General features: G+C 37.7%; 1 protein-coding gene across 1 annotated transcript; it reads left to right on the top strand.

Moving 5' to 3' along the window:
- The first annotated feature begins 6845 nt into the window (after positions 1 to 6845).
- Positions 6846 to 7814, top strand: LOC123808436 (olfactory receptor 11G2-like). Its single transcript, XM_045823084.1, has one exon. The coding sequence runs from the start codon at positions 6846 to 6848 to the stop codon at positions 7812 to 7814; it is 969 nt and encodes a 322-aa protein (XP_045679040.1).
- Positions 7815 to 15246: the final 7432 nt, after the last annotated feature.

Here is a 15246-nt window from a genome sequence, read left to right as displayed (position 1 = left end):
TAATGTATTTACTTGTTTGTTTAAAAAATTTATTCTAGTGGAATGGGGCAAGAATCAATGAGGTATATGTCAGCATGTTGAAGCTAAATTGAAACCATGTTTGCAATTAACCAAAGGTCAAAAAATTCAAAGAGCTTTCCTAACTTATAAGGCTCTCACAATAACAGTATTACAGGGGGAGGATAATAGTTGTGATCCTATATTACATGTGGGGAACCTGAGCACAAAAAATCTTGCACTGCCGTTACATCATAAAGTTTACATTTGGCCCCAGTTCCTCTGAGACACAGTCCAGTACTCTGTGTTCTCCACTCTGTCATTCTATCTCTAACCAATGTCAGCTTACCTTGCTACAAAGTTTAAGAAGGCAAACACTTGGCAAACATTTCCCCATGCGTGCAAATCTAAGCAACGTCACCGAATAAAACGTGTGTGCTACTGCCACCTCATGGTCATATCTTTTTTCCTTGTTCATCTGGGAAATCCCCCGAAAAACCCCTACACAATCTTTGGTCAAACTAAGGAACCACTCAAATTCTGGCTCAGTGAGTGAAAGAGTTCCACACATTTTTTTCAGGAAGAAGTACCAATTCCTTCAGTTAATAGTCCGATGGCATAACTCTGAGACTTCGCTGACCAAGCCGCATTGCAGAAGTCCTTCCCACAGCCCCAACTTTGTCTGCTGTCCACTCGTGACCCTTGGAAAATGTGATTTGTTTTTGTCAGTGTGGATGAAAACCTCAAGTTCTCATTAACCTTAATATTTTCTATGACAGTTTTGTTTATCTCATCGAGGTTACCTGGATAGTTTTCTTCTTTTCTTGACACATCCTTGATGCACACCATGAAATTTTAGGATTGAAAGAAATTTGCTTCTGACGCTTAAATCCCTTCTACCACTTTACCAGCCTGTATCTGACAAAATCCATGATCTCAAGTAGTCTTCTGAAGCAGCTTGTTCCAATGCTGGATATTGTAAGAAAGTCACTCTTTATATTGAATTATAATAAATTTCCTTATAAGTTTTAACTATTATTTGTAACTCTGAACTTTTAGGATTAATTAAGACAAATTGTGTTACTCTTAAATGATCACCCTTACTTTCTTCCAATAGAGTCTTTTGTTCACCAATTTAAATGTCCCAATTCCTTCCACTTTTGCTCATCTTCCCTGCTTCTCAGCCCTTCTAAGTTGCTTCCCTCCTAATGCTCTGCATTTACCCATGTACTGCTTAAACTGTGACACCCAGAATTTAGGAAGTGCTACAAATCTGATCTCTGTAGAACCAAACAGGATTATATCATTCCCACCATTTATACATTCTGGATTCACATTATTAGATGTGGCAAAATATTGATTTAAATATTTAATTTGCTTATATAATTTCATGTCTATATGGAATCTAATGAACAAAATAAGCTAATAAACAAAATAGAAACAGACTCAGAGACAGAGAACAAACTGATAGCTGTTAGAGGGGAGGGGAGTTGTGGGGCTCGGTGAGAAAGGTAAAGAGATTAAGGAAAAATAATAATAATAATTGATAGACACAGGCAATAGAGGCAACAGTATGGCAAGCTGAGGGGAAGGGAGTGGGGGAGGTAGAAGAGGGTAAAGGGGGATAAATAGTGACAGAAAGAGACTTGACTTGGGGTGGTGAACACACAATACTGTATACAGATGATGTGTTATAGAATTGTACACCAGAAACCTATATGATTTTATTAACCAATGTCACCCCAATGCATTCAATAAAAGATAAAAACAGAAGATTAAAAAAAGAAAGAAAAAAGAAAATTTGCATGAACCATAAATACTTCAGATAATCACCTTGAATCCCTTCTAACACTAAATGATGCTTGTGTTTTTGTGATTTTAAAAGACAGTATAGTGGAATAACATTTAATGATAAAATAACTGTCAAGACAAATTTGTAAGAAGGAAAGTACTATACCTTACATTAATTTAAAAAAACCTCAGTATAAAAGAAATAAATAAATGTTTAATTTGCTTTTCTCTGGCTGAAATGAGATTAAAAGAACAAATTCAGAAAACAAGTAAGACAACAGTTTACAACCAAGTGCTAATGGAACTGTTGTTTTAATTCAAAAATCCCAGCACACCCAAGACTGGTATAGGTGTAGAATTATGGAAAGAAGGGAATAGATGGAGTGAGCCTTTGAAGTGGTTTGTAAATTCTTTGCAATAGCTAACCTCTGTCTTTCTATCCTTTGGCTGTGTAGAACCCTTTGCTCTTACATTTTCATTTTTAAGTCTAATATCATCTCTTTGATGGGAAAACACAGCTGCCTTCCTATGAATCTATACTGATACTTCTCCTTATAGTTCATACTCTTTTTTTATTCATGTCTCTATATTTGTATAGTTCATATTCTGCTACAAGGCTTCAAGCCAGTTTATTCTTCAACTTAGACCCAGGCTTCATCATCTTACCATTTTCCCCTAGAGGTTGGACCTATTTAGACCTCAGTTAAAGAAATACTTTCTGAGATCGGGCCAAAACTTACTTGTTGTTATCCCTAGTAGAGGCAACTGGGAAAAGTTGGGTAATCCAGGAGGGTCAGAAGCAAACCTTGACACATTTATTAAAAAGTGTAGGGGTGAAGAAGACCCTACTCAGCTCACGCCAGCTCAGAAGAAGGCGTGAGTGCTCACACAGAGTGCTCTGGGTCACCACCCCTCTAAGATGGGCTGCCCAGGACAGAATAGCCACGGCTCAGAATGTGTTTGCTACACGTTCTCCTCTAGAGGCAGCAGTATACTCGGTCCTTCCCAATTCAGGAGAGATCATAGTGCCCTTTGCAACTGCATGTAACCACCTTTTCAAGCTGTATAAGCAATATGATCATTGTATGGGCTTCAAATAGTTGCTATTTGATAATATAATATTCAAATAATATTGTATGCCAACTTGATATTACCTTCCAACAGCCACCCCCCAAGAAACTGGGATGTGAGCACTGCTGTGTTGGCTTTGCTGCACTCTCGCCTGTTGAAAGAAGAGAAGAGCGAGACTGAGGCAGACTGCACATCCCAGAGAGACCCATATTTGGACATCTGCCCTCCTACGGATTCTATAATTCTCACACAGCAGCTTCAGGTAAGGCATAGCTTAGGGTTCTTTGTAATGTCTTTTTCACCTTCCTCTAAAAGTGTTGCATTTTCCCCATGTACAATGTAAATTAGGGTTAAAAAGATGAAAGGGATCAAAGAGTACAAATTGTCTCTTATAAAAACAGTCATGGGATGTAAAGTATAGCACAGGGAATATAATCAATAATATATAATAACTATGTATGGTATCAGATGGGTAGTAGACATAACCAAGTGATCACTTCATAAAGAATATAAATTGCCTAATCACTATATTGTACACCTGAAACTAATATAATAATATAATATTGTATGCCAAGTATAATTAGAAAATATTTTTTAAAAATAAACAAGTAAAATTAGTCTTAAGATTGGAAAAAATGTAAATTAGAATAGCTTCCTGATATTGGAAGTTGGTTAGATTCTCAGTTATATAATATTGTCTCCAGAATCAGCACTGGTCTCAATAAATGTTGGGCTATATGTGTTTTGTTTATAAATATATAAGTATCTTTAATAAAAATAACAATATTTTACTTAACTTGAGATGTTAACTAAGCCACAAAACCACATGAGCCAGGAGAAAAATTATAGAATGACAGCCTTATTCTATTCCTTATTACATATTTAAGTCACACATATAAGATTTCCTGACCTTGAATATGAGGCAGAAGAAAATACCAGGCAATAAGGGAACATTTGTCTATGAAAGCACACTGGTTAACCACATGAGAAAGAAATGTCAGTTATAGACTACAAGCACATTTTATTTAAGAAGGAGAGGTCTAGCCCTGGCTGGAGTAGCTCAGTGGATTGAGCGCGGGCTGCGAACCAAAGTGTCACAGGTTCGATTCCCAGTCAGGGTACAATGCCTGGGTTGCAGGCCATGACCCCCAGCAACCGCACATTGGGAAAAAAATAAATAAATAAATAAGAAGGAGAGGTCTAAAACAGTTCACTTACCTACTTAAAAATAGAGGAATATATTATAAAAGCATTCAATGGAAATATTTAAAGATATGAACAATTGTAGAAACAGACAGAAGACAGCAGAAATCAGTGTGTGTACACACACACCACCTACACACACCCTTAGAAAGTGGTTACAACTTAGCAGCAATAAGAAAGCACAGAGCACAGAGCAGAGTGGGAAAGGGGAGCACACAGAAAAATGAGGTGATTCAGAGGGAGAGGTAGCCCGTGTGGGATTGCCTTGAGTAGGCTTCTGTCATGGGTATGCTCCTGTTTAGGCTGAGGATGTATCCCCATAACAAAGTCCTTGTTGCCTTGCTTTCCCCCCACCCCCCAAACTGGAGATTCCAGTCTTTGCATTCTTTTTGAAACTTCTTCCCTTGGCTACAAGCAATTGTTTTCCTAATTGGTTACAATTAGGGCATGTTCATTGATTGAGACCACAAATATTTATTGAACAGCTATATACTGGACACTGTCCTTGATGACCAAAACATGTCCTCCTCTTGTTTTCAGGTGGTTAAGACAGGAAATACATACTAAGTATATACAAAATGCGGAGTGATATGTGCTTTGAAGATATGTGCTTCAAACTAAAGCAGTATTGGTAAACAGAGTAGCAAAGATGGGATAAACTAGGGAGGGTTTCTCTGAGTCTCTGATTTTCACCAGAAATCTGAATGAAGTAAATTAAGGCACACAAATATTAGTGAGGGGGAAAGAAGGACATTCCAGGCCTTGATATGTGCCACACTTCACATAGTGAGGTATCAGCTGGCAGAGTGGGTCAGGAGAAGGAAGAATGGTAGGAAATGAGGGCATGGAGGAAGGCATTGTCCTACAGGCTGTGGTAAGGAATTGGGATTTTATTTTAAGTATGTTAAAAAAATTGAAAGGAAGTAGTTGACATCAGATTTTTAAAACTATCAGTCTAAGTCCTATGAGATAATACTCTCTACGTATATAATTATGAAAGTAGGTAAGTTAAGACGATCTGGTGGATGTTAGAGGATTTCACAGTAGTGTGAACCAGGGTGAACACTGATGGGACTGCTAGAAATAGTTCAGATTCTGAAGGCTTTGAACATGAAGGCTAGTGGATTTGTTGATGATTTGGATGCAGAGCATTGGAAGGGGTGGCCTGAGCAACTGAATAAATGGAGGTGTCATTCATTGATATGGCAAAGAAGTCAGAATCGGCCAGTTTGAGGTGGGAAGAATCAAACGTTTAGAAATGGGCATATACTGACTTAGTTATGTTAGATATCAAATGGAGATGCTGAGTAAGAAATTGCACAGATAAATCCTGGTTGCAGAAGAGACCTCATAGGTAGGAAGAGAAAATGTGGCTTTGTCTCACGTGGATGATTTTTATGTCAAGGGGCTAGATGACAGGTCACTTACAGAGAGAATAGAGTAAGAAGAGAAGGAAAAATATCAAGGATTCGGTCCTAAAAAACCATTCATAGGTCAGGTCAATCAGAAGGAACTCTAACAGATATATATATAGTGTAATGAGAATGAATAGCCCATGGATAGTAATGTAATTCAAATCTCAGAGCACTTTCAATAACATAACACTGTAGTTTTGTTTTGTTTTGGCTTGATCTGGGTTTTGAGGGAAGTTGGTTTTATTTGTTTGTTTGGAGTTTTTTTTCCCTCTATGTGGCAAAATGCATATAGAATACTATCATGCAGTACTCTACTGGCATCTGATAAATTTTAACTGAGGACTAAAGGCTGTGTGCTGTAGTTAGGGTGACTCTCAGTTAAAAGAGATTCATGTCAGTTTGTAGTCTGAACCTCATTTATTCACATCAATTTCATGTAAACTGTGTATTCAAGTTGACAATGCATAAAGCTTACACCTCTTCAGCAATAAATGCTTAACTGCAAAGAAGACCAAGTTAAAAATAAAGAGGATTTGCAGGGTTTGCAGAAACTAGTAGTACAACGGACACATGGACAATAACAAGGTGGGGGTGGAGATGGGAGGGAGGAGGGGAGGGCTGGAATAGGGGTAAAGGACAGAAAACTGTACTTGAACAGCAATAAAAATAACAATAAAAATAAAAATAAAAAAGAGTACTTTAAACAATTGTGTATATGTCACTAAACACGAAGAGAGATTAACAATGCAAATTGTGGAATTTCTTTCACAGAGATCTTTCAAAATAAAGAGGGCACACAAACGTCAGAATTGACCTCGCTGTAAGCAATCATTGATTAAAAGTCATTTTCCTTATCTCTTTCCCAACATTCCTAATACTACACAGAAAGAAACCCCATATGAAACTATGCCTGTGGTAGCATTCGATTACAAACTCTTGCTTTGTGGCTATTCATTCTTGCAGTGTTTTCTTCTATTAACACAGAGCTAGAACTGTACAATTGTTTAAACCTCCATGTTTGGCTGAGGTTGATGTTTCTGAATTAGGTTAAGAGCCTCTGAATGGCAAGAGAGCATCTACCTTGTTTTATGGAGTGTCACAGGCACTTAAAGGAAGTTAAGTGTTTAATGGTCCATAATGGGCATGGTGACCACAATGTAAGGGTGTAATAAGCACCCACACCCCAAGTTTTTCACTTTCTCACACTATCACATTTGGGGCAAAGAATGCTGAAAATCTTTAAGTCATCTAAAACTATGGTACTAATTGAATTGTAAAGAAATTCAGGGAATATCTTAATGAGAACACTTTTGTAGAGTCATTTGCAACATGGTAATGTCTTCTTTTTGCAGTTTTAGGAGAAAAAAAATGAAAAACCCAGGAAGGAGTAATCACTCTGACCCTGTGAGTGTATTCATTCTTCTTGGATTTCCTTGTACCTGGGAGACTCAGATGTTCCTCTTCTCACTCTTCTCTGTGACCTATGTCCTGACGCTCGTTGGAAACCTCTGCATTATCTGTTCAGTGTGGTGGGACCGCTGTCTGCACACACCCATGTATGTCCTGCTGGCCAATTTTTCCTTCCTGGAGATCTGGTATGTCACTTCTACTGTCCCCAACATGCTAGCCAACTTTCTCTCGGAGACCAGCACCATCTCCTTCTCTGGCTGCTTCCTCCAGTTCTATTTCTTCTTCTCCATGGGCACCACTGAGACCTTCCTCCTGTCTGCCATGGCCTTTGACAGGTACCTTGCTATCTGCAGGCCCCTGCACTACCCCACTGTCATGACAGTAGAACGCTGCATCCGAACTGGAGCCTGCTGCTGGGTGTGTGGCTTCTCCTGCTTTCTCCTCCCAGTTTATCTCATCTCCCAGCTTCCTTTTTGTGGCCCCAATACTATTGATCATTTTTTATGTGACCCAGGACCCCTTATAAAGTTGTCCTGTGTGCCAGCTCCTGCCATTGAGATCACCTGTGGCATCTTAAACTCGGTCCTCATTTTCGCCACCTTTTTCTTCATTACCGGCTCCTACACCCTGGTGATCAGAGCTGTGCTGAAGGTCCCCACAGCAGAAGGCCGGCATAAGGCCTTCTCTACCTGTGGCTCCCACATGGCCGTAGTGTCCCTGTTCTATGGTTCTATCATGGTGATGTATGTGAGCCCAACAGCAGACAATCTAGCAGGGATTCATAAAATTGTGACTTTATTTTATTCTGTGTTAACTCCACTTTTTAATCCCTTGATCTATAGCCTCCGGAATAAGGAGATGAATAAGGCCCTGAGAAAACTGCTGACAAGTGTGAGATTTGGTCAAAGTCAGCCTCTCAAGAACTAGAATCCCTATGTGTATAGGACACACAGGAGGTTTCTGGTCTTGAGTAAATCTGAGAGGCAAATATTGCCTTTATTTCCTGGAATATATTTAGGGATGCATTTCAATGAAGCAAATAACAAAAATATCTTAGCAGAACTTGTGCAAATTATTTACTTGTACTAGGCTTTATTGTATTAACATTCATGTGTGTATGGCATGGAAACAGGAAAATGCCATACATTCTCAGGCATTTTTGAAGAAAAAAAACACACACAATCCAGAGGTCAACTGGTGAGTTTCTATCCTTTGAAGGTTTAGGTGAAGGTGTCTCCAGCCCTCGTTCCATAGGGATTAAATGTCTAGACTTCCCATCACTACCTTCCCAGACACACACACACACACACACACACACACACACACACACACACACACACAGAGGCATGCACACACACACACCTTTCAAACATGTGCATGTGTTGTTCTCCTGCTCCTGAATCTCCCTGCTCCCTTGTTTGGATCACATCAGTCTGGATGTGAGACTCATCCCCTTCAACATTTTATATAAAACCGACCTCATTCCAGCTTTGTGTGGGTTTAACTTTAAAACAGGTTGGGGGTAGGGGAAGTCAGAGGAAGAGCCACCATGCTGAACACCCAGCTGATCTCTTTCAACATACCTGGTGCTGCCTTTTCTACCTTCCTCATCTTCTTACCCCCTCAAGAATAGCCAAAATATCTTGCCCTTTCTTATTCAGAATAATTTTATTTATACGCAGACCCTTTGGGGTTTGTGATTCTTCCTCAAATAGACTTGTCCAAAAAAAGTTCTCAGCAAACCTAACTTTTGTACAGGATCTTCTGAGAATAGTTTTCTCCAACTGGTTGTATTTTAGGTTCTTATAACTTGATGTATTCCTTCTTTATCTTAATACTACCACTTAATACAAAAGAATAAATTTACTGGAAAAGAATAGAGGTGAGACCTGGAAACAAGATTACCTGAAAAAACTTAATGAAACAATATTTATATATTAAGCACTTTTTCATTTTTAAAGTGCTTTTCTCGCTATATGTATTAGAATGAACACTAACCATACAGAGAAGATAGTGTTTGTGAGTTTGAGGATAGAAATAAGAGAGTATGGTCAAAGTCTGAGAAGAGGTATATTACTCTCCAATTAATTCTCAAAGTGGCCTGTAGTCATCATATTTCATCTTGATAAATAAGTCCTACACTCAGACAGCACAGATTAATTTACTGGTGAAATTCTACCTAGTTCCTTAAGAGCACAAAAGACCAAATTCACCAGTCTATCATCATTTCAGCTATGCAAAGGAGGTGAAAGTCAGGCTCTGTGTTGGGGTGCTAGCATGACTTACGTTAAAGCTTGGGTGCAGGGCCAAAGCTAGTCTACGAGCCCTTTACATAAATCACAAAAGTCACAAAGCAGCCCCTCAGCTGCAGGTCTTATTCAGACGTGCCTTTATGCAGCCCTTCATCAGGAAGGACCCAAACACATCAGGGTGCACATTTCTGTTCCCAGGGCACAGGTTAGATGACAGTCACCACTCCTTCTACTGGACAGGTTCCTTCATGCCAGGAACAACTTGTAAAGCCTTATGTAATATCCCTTGGTAGATAGGGAAAGGAAGAAGTGAGCCATGTGTAGCCTTCCCCACATTCTTTCTTAGAGGTACTGACTGAAAGGGAAAGGCAAATATTTAGTCTTCCAACACTCCTAAAGAAAGAAGGAGAAGAAGGGGGAGATCAAACATAGCACACCAATTCTCATCACTCATCTCTTGAATTGAAACAGAAATTTGCCATCACCCCAGTGCTTATTTTTCTGCCTCTTTTTTAAACCCAAAGATGAGTAAATATTCGGTGTGAATTCTCATAAAAAATAATTTCAAACAGTGATTAAAATCAATAAGAAATTTTAAAATGGTGGCCAAATGCCAAGTAAATATACAAAAGATAATAATCAGGAAGAAAATATAATGGAAGGAAAAGGCCATTTATAATAACAATGAAATGTAATACACCCCTTAAAAAATTCACTAAAGAGGAGTGAAGTGTATGAGAAGAAAATTGCAAGTACCTTGAAACAGTAGAAAGATATGAATAAATGGAGATATCCACCCTGTTTCTGAATGTAATGGGTAAAGGTTGTAAATTTGTCATTTTATCTCAAATAAATTTATAAATTTAATGAAAAATAAAATAATAATATCAAAATTACACCTATCCAAATGTTCAGTAATTGGAGAGTAATTAAGGGAATTATCGTACATCCAAATGATAAAATATCATACAGATATTAAAAATCATGTTTCGAAACATTTTTGGTGAGTTGAAAAAATGCTAACAATATAATGTTTTTAATTTTTATTTTTCCAAAATAAAAACCTAAACAATTGTTTCCAAACTTATTTTGTAATTAAGAACCTACAGGAAGTGGTGGGGGAAAAAGGCAGACAACTGTACTTGAACAACAACAAAATAAAATGAATAAAAAATAAAAAAAATACAGGAAGAAATATATTAAAATTGTAGTTGCAATTTTTAGTAAAATTGTGGGTAATTGTGTTTTGCTTCTTGTTGTGTATTACAAACTTATTGTGGCAATCTTATTTTTTTCTTATCAAAATAAAAAAATGTTAACTCAAAAATCTCAACTTGACAATGTTAAAAAGACTTACTCTTTTTACTGTTGACACTATTGCAGATGTCCCTCTCTCCCACCCTCTACCCAGACCTCCGCTCCCCATCCTTCACCACATTGTTTTCTGTGTCTGTGGATTCATGCATATATTTTCAGATGTTCTTTATCCCAAAACACCAATCAGAAAGAATCTATGCACCCCTATGTTCATTATTTACAATACCCAAGATGTGAAAACAGCCCAAGTGCCAATCAGTAAATGAATGGATTAAAATGTTGTGGTACATTTACACAGTAGAAATAAGGCTTATTGTTAATTTCTAATTCTTCCTTCAAAGTGGGAGGATCTTGCTTCAGGAAATGAAGCCGAGTCAGCATAATGAGTCCATCTGATGCCAGTATGCACCCCAATGTTCATAACAGCACAATTCACAATAGCCAAGTGCTGGAAGCAACCTAAGTGCCCATCAGTAAATGAGTGGATAAAAAAACTATGGTACATTTACACAATGGAATTCTATGCAGCAGAAAGATAGAAGGAGCTCCTACCTTTTGTGACAATATGGATGGAACTAGAGAGCATTATGCTAAGTGAAATAAGCCAGGCAGTGAAAGACAAATACCATATGATCTCACCTGTAAGTGGAACATAATCAACAAAAGAAAAAAGCAAACAAAATATAACCAGAGACATTGAAATTAAGAACAATAAAGGATATATGGACAAAACCAAGGGGGAGGGTGGAAGCAAGGGAGGGAGGTGGGTTTGGCTGGGAAGGGGGAGAGTGGTGGTGGGAAAATGCAGACAATTGTAATTGAGCAACAATAAAATAAAAAAAGAAGATCAAAACTATGAATATTTAGAAGGCAACAAATTAAAAAATAAAAGCAACTTCAGCAGCTAAATCTGCTGATTTTTTGATAATAGCCATTCTGACTGCCCAGAAGTGGTATCTCATTGTGGTTTTGATTTGCATTTCTCTGATGATCAGTGATATTGAGTGTCTTTTTATGTATGTTGGCCTTATGTCCTCTTTGGAGAACTGTCTTTTTCATGTCCTCTGCCCATTTTAAAATCAAATTGTTGCCTTTCCTATTGAGTTATATAAATTTCTTATATTTTTTGGATATCAACCCCTTATCAAATACATCATTTGCAAATATATTCTCTCAGTCAGTAGGCTTTTTGTTTTGTTGGTTTCCTTTGCTGAGCAGAAGTAGTTTAGTTTGATGTATTCCCATTTGTTTATTTTTACTTTCTTTTCCCTTGCTCAAGAGAATATATCCAAAAAGATATTAGACTGATGTCAAATAGTTTACTATTTATGTTTTCTTCTAAAAGTTGTATGGTTTCAAGCCTTACATTTAAGTCTGTAACCCATTTTGAGGGGTTTTTTAATATGGTGTAAAAGAGTGGTCTAGTTTCATTTTTTGCATGCATTTGTCCTGTTTTTCCAACATCACTTGTTGAAGAGACTGCTGTTATTCCAGAGTATATTTTTTCCTCCTCTGTCATAGATTAGTTGACCATATATGTAAGGGTTTATTTCTGAGCTCTCTATTCATTAATGTGTCTGTTTTTTGTGCCAGTACCGTACTCTTTTTATTGATTCTTATAGCTTTGTACTATAGTTTGAGATAAAGGAGTATGATCTTCTTGCTCTTCTTTCTCAGGATTGCTTTGGCTATTTGGGGCCTTTTATGGTTCCACAAATATTTTAGGATTATTTGCTCTAGTTCTGAAAAAAAATAGCATTAGCATTTTGATAGGAATTGTGTTGAATCTGTAAATTGCTTTGGGTAGTATGGTCATTTTGACAATATTAATCCTTTCTATCCATGAGCATGATATATCTTCCCATTTATTTATATCCTCTTAATAAATGTTTTCTCAAATAAATCCACCACTTAAAATAAAAATAAAAAGATACTAGGCAGCTAAATCTGGAAACAATTTGGGTGATAGAGCCTGTCTCTCAAACTAAAATTGGTTCAAAACCAACATATTAAACCTGATGCTTCAAGGGCAAAATGACACATACATAAAATATACACAAAGAAACTTGTTGTGGTGTAATTCTAGCAGGGTTCTTACTTGCATACACCAGAAGCTAATCCTGTTTACTTGCATACAACAGAGGCTGATTAAACATGACGACTGAAAAAATTTTTCAATGAAATATCAGAAATTTCACACAATTAATGAAAACTAAATGAGATCTGAGGCTCAGATTCAAAGATTGATGTGCAAACCACCCTATGGAACTGGTCTTTTGAAAAATCACTGTCAGTAAAGCCACGCCTGCTGTCATGGACCACCAGATGCCATAGTTCTAATCATTGCCAATGCTGTGCACTTGTCTTTTCTGAAATAATTGTGCCACCTGCTTCATTGTTATTTTTATGCCAATATTTCAATATCACTTGTCCCCTCCCCCTGCTTCTGCTTCTTGCATCACTAGCCCCTGAATCAAAATCTGGTGTAGTTGTATCTCATTAGTGGAATCAAGAGTACCTCCTATGTGTAGCTGCAAGTTTGGCTGAGGGAGCTAATACTTTGCAATAAAAACTCCAGTTATGCAAAGATAAGCTCCAAGCCTGATAATATGGTCATCATCCTAGCCATAAAAAGAGATTGATACCCTGGTTGGTGTGGCTCAGTGGATTGAGTGCCAGCCTGTGAACCAAAGGGTCGCTGGTTCAATTCCTAGTCAGGGCACATGACTAGGTTGTGGTCCAGGTCCCCAGTAGGGGGAATGTAAGAGGTAACCACACTCTGATGTTTCTCTCCCTCTCTTTTTCCTTCCCTTCCCCTCTCGAAAAATAAATAAATAAAATCATTTTTAAAAAAGGGATAAAGATACTTGGCAGCCAAAACAAATGAAAAATACCAACTGTAACAACCCATTCATTTTGACTCCCTCATAATATCCCTAGTCTACGTTCCCTGTAGAAGTTACACAAGGTAAGACTTAGTAAAAAGATCTCCCTATGCAATGGCAGTGAAGTAAGAGCAGGATGAGAAAGAGGAAATGTGGCTAGTCGAGGGCTTATATATATCATGATGACTGCTGTTAGCACACACTATGATGCTTGCAAGTTATTGTGGCATTATCTGGAGTTCTGAGAGAAGTTCAGTTAGAGGGAAAGAAATCATCCATCATGTGGGAAAATGTTAGCTGCAGTGAAATGTAATGCTGCCTACTAACTTTTCTTAGAACTGGTAAGAAGTGGATAAGAAACATTTCACTTCTTTTATTGTTGTTCAAAGAGTTTTCTGCCTTTTCCCCCTACCTCTCCTCTCCACCTCAGTCATCCACACCTCCTTCCCCTAATTCCACCCTCCCCCCTTGCTTTTGTCCATGTGTCCTTTATAGCTATTCCTAAAAACCCTTCACTCTTTTCTTCCCATTATCCCTTGCCATATCTCCCCTCTGGTTACCATCTGTTTGTTCTTAATTTCAATGTCTCTGGTTATATTTTGTTTACTTGTTTGTTTTGTTGATTAGTTTCCACTTACAGGTGAGATCATATGGTATTTGTCTTTCACTGCCTGGCTTTTTCCACTTAGCATAATGCTCTCCAGTTCTATCCATGCTGTCACAAAGGGTAAGAGCTCCTTTTTTCTTTCTGCTGCATAGCATTCTGTTGTGTAAATAATAGCCAAGTGCTAGAAGCAACCTAAGTGCCCATCAGTAAATGAATGGATCAAAAAACTATGATACACTCTTTAACTTTGAGCCCAAATTTTAGCCTTGGGAGTCAATGGACCACAATCAACCAAATAACCAAGACCCCCACTTATATGTAGGATTTCACAGGGTCTGAAAAAGATATTCATATGTAAAATTTTAAAATATTTTTGTTTGCTTTTCTATTGCTTTCAACTACAATGTTCCACATTTTTCCCCATTGCTCTCCCCTGCCCTGCTCCACTCACTCCCAACGGCAATCCCCACCCTGTTGTCCCTGCCCTTGGGTTCTCTATACATGTTTCTTGACTTGCCCCTTTCCCTTCTTTCCCCTGGTATCTCCCTCTTTCCTCCCCCAAATTTAATTTTTTTTTAATTTATTGAGGTGACATTGGTAAATAAGATAATGTAGGTTTCAATCTGCCTGGTATGACTCAGTCGGTGGGCTCCATCCCACAAAGCGAAAGGTCACTGATTTGATCCCCAGTAAGGCACATGTCTAGGTTGCAGGTTCAGTCCCTGGTTGGGGCGCATATGAGAGGAAACTGATTGATGTTTCTCTCACTTTGATGTCTCACTCCCTTTCTTTCTCTTTTCCTTTCCCTCTTTCAAAAAAAAAAAAGATTATATAGGTCTCAAGTGTACATTTCTATGATACATGATATGTATATTACATTGTGTGCCCACCACCCAAAGTCAAATCATCTTCCATCACCATATATTTGCTCCTCTTTACTACTCCCCACCACCCCTTGTCTCTGGTAACAAGCATACTGTGTGTGTCTATGAGTTTCAGTTTATCCCACATATGAGTGAAATCATATGGTTTTTAGCTTTTTCTGACTGACATAGTTCACTTAGCATAATCTCAAGGTCCATCAACGTTGTCACAAATGGCAGTATTTCATCTTTTAATTTTACCATGACAAAATTGATTAAAATATTTAAAAGTAAATAATTTTGGTTTTGGCCTAAATGTTATACACATAAAATTTTTAATAATCAGGGTTTGTTAGCTACAGTGGAATAAATTATATTTCATTTTCTCTATATACTTTCTAAATTACACAAGTATTAATTACTTTTATTGTGAAA

The sequence above is a fragment of the Phyllostomus hastatus genome, unplaced genomic scaffold, assembly GCF_019186645.2.
Source record: "Phyllostomus hastatus isolate PE091 unplaced genomic scaffold, TTU_PhHast_1.1 phas_scaffold_501, whole genome shotgun sequence".
NCBI lineage: Eukaryota > Metazoa > Chordata > Mammalia > Chiroptera > Phyllostomidae > Phyllostomus > Phyllostomus hastatus.
This window is presented reverse-complemented; position numbering and strand designations above follow the sequence as displayed.

Coding starts and splice junctions, on each gene's coding strand:
- LOC123808436 (XM_045823084.1), top strand. CDS start 6,846: ATGAAAAACCCAGGAAGGAGTAATCACTCTGACCCTGTGAGTGTATTC.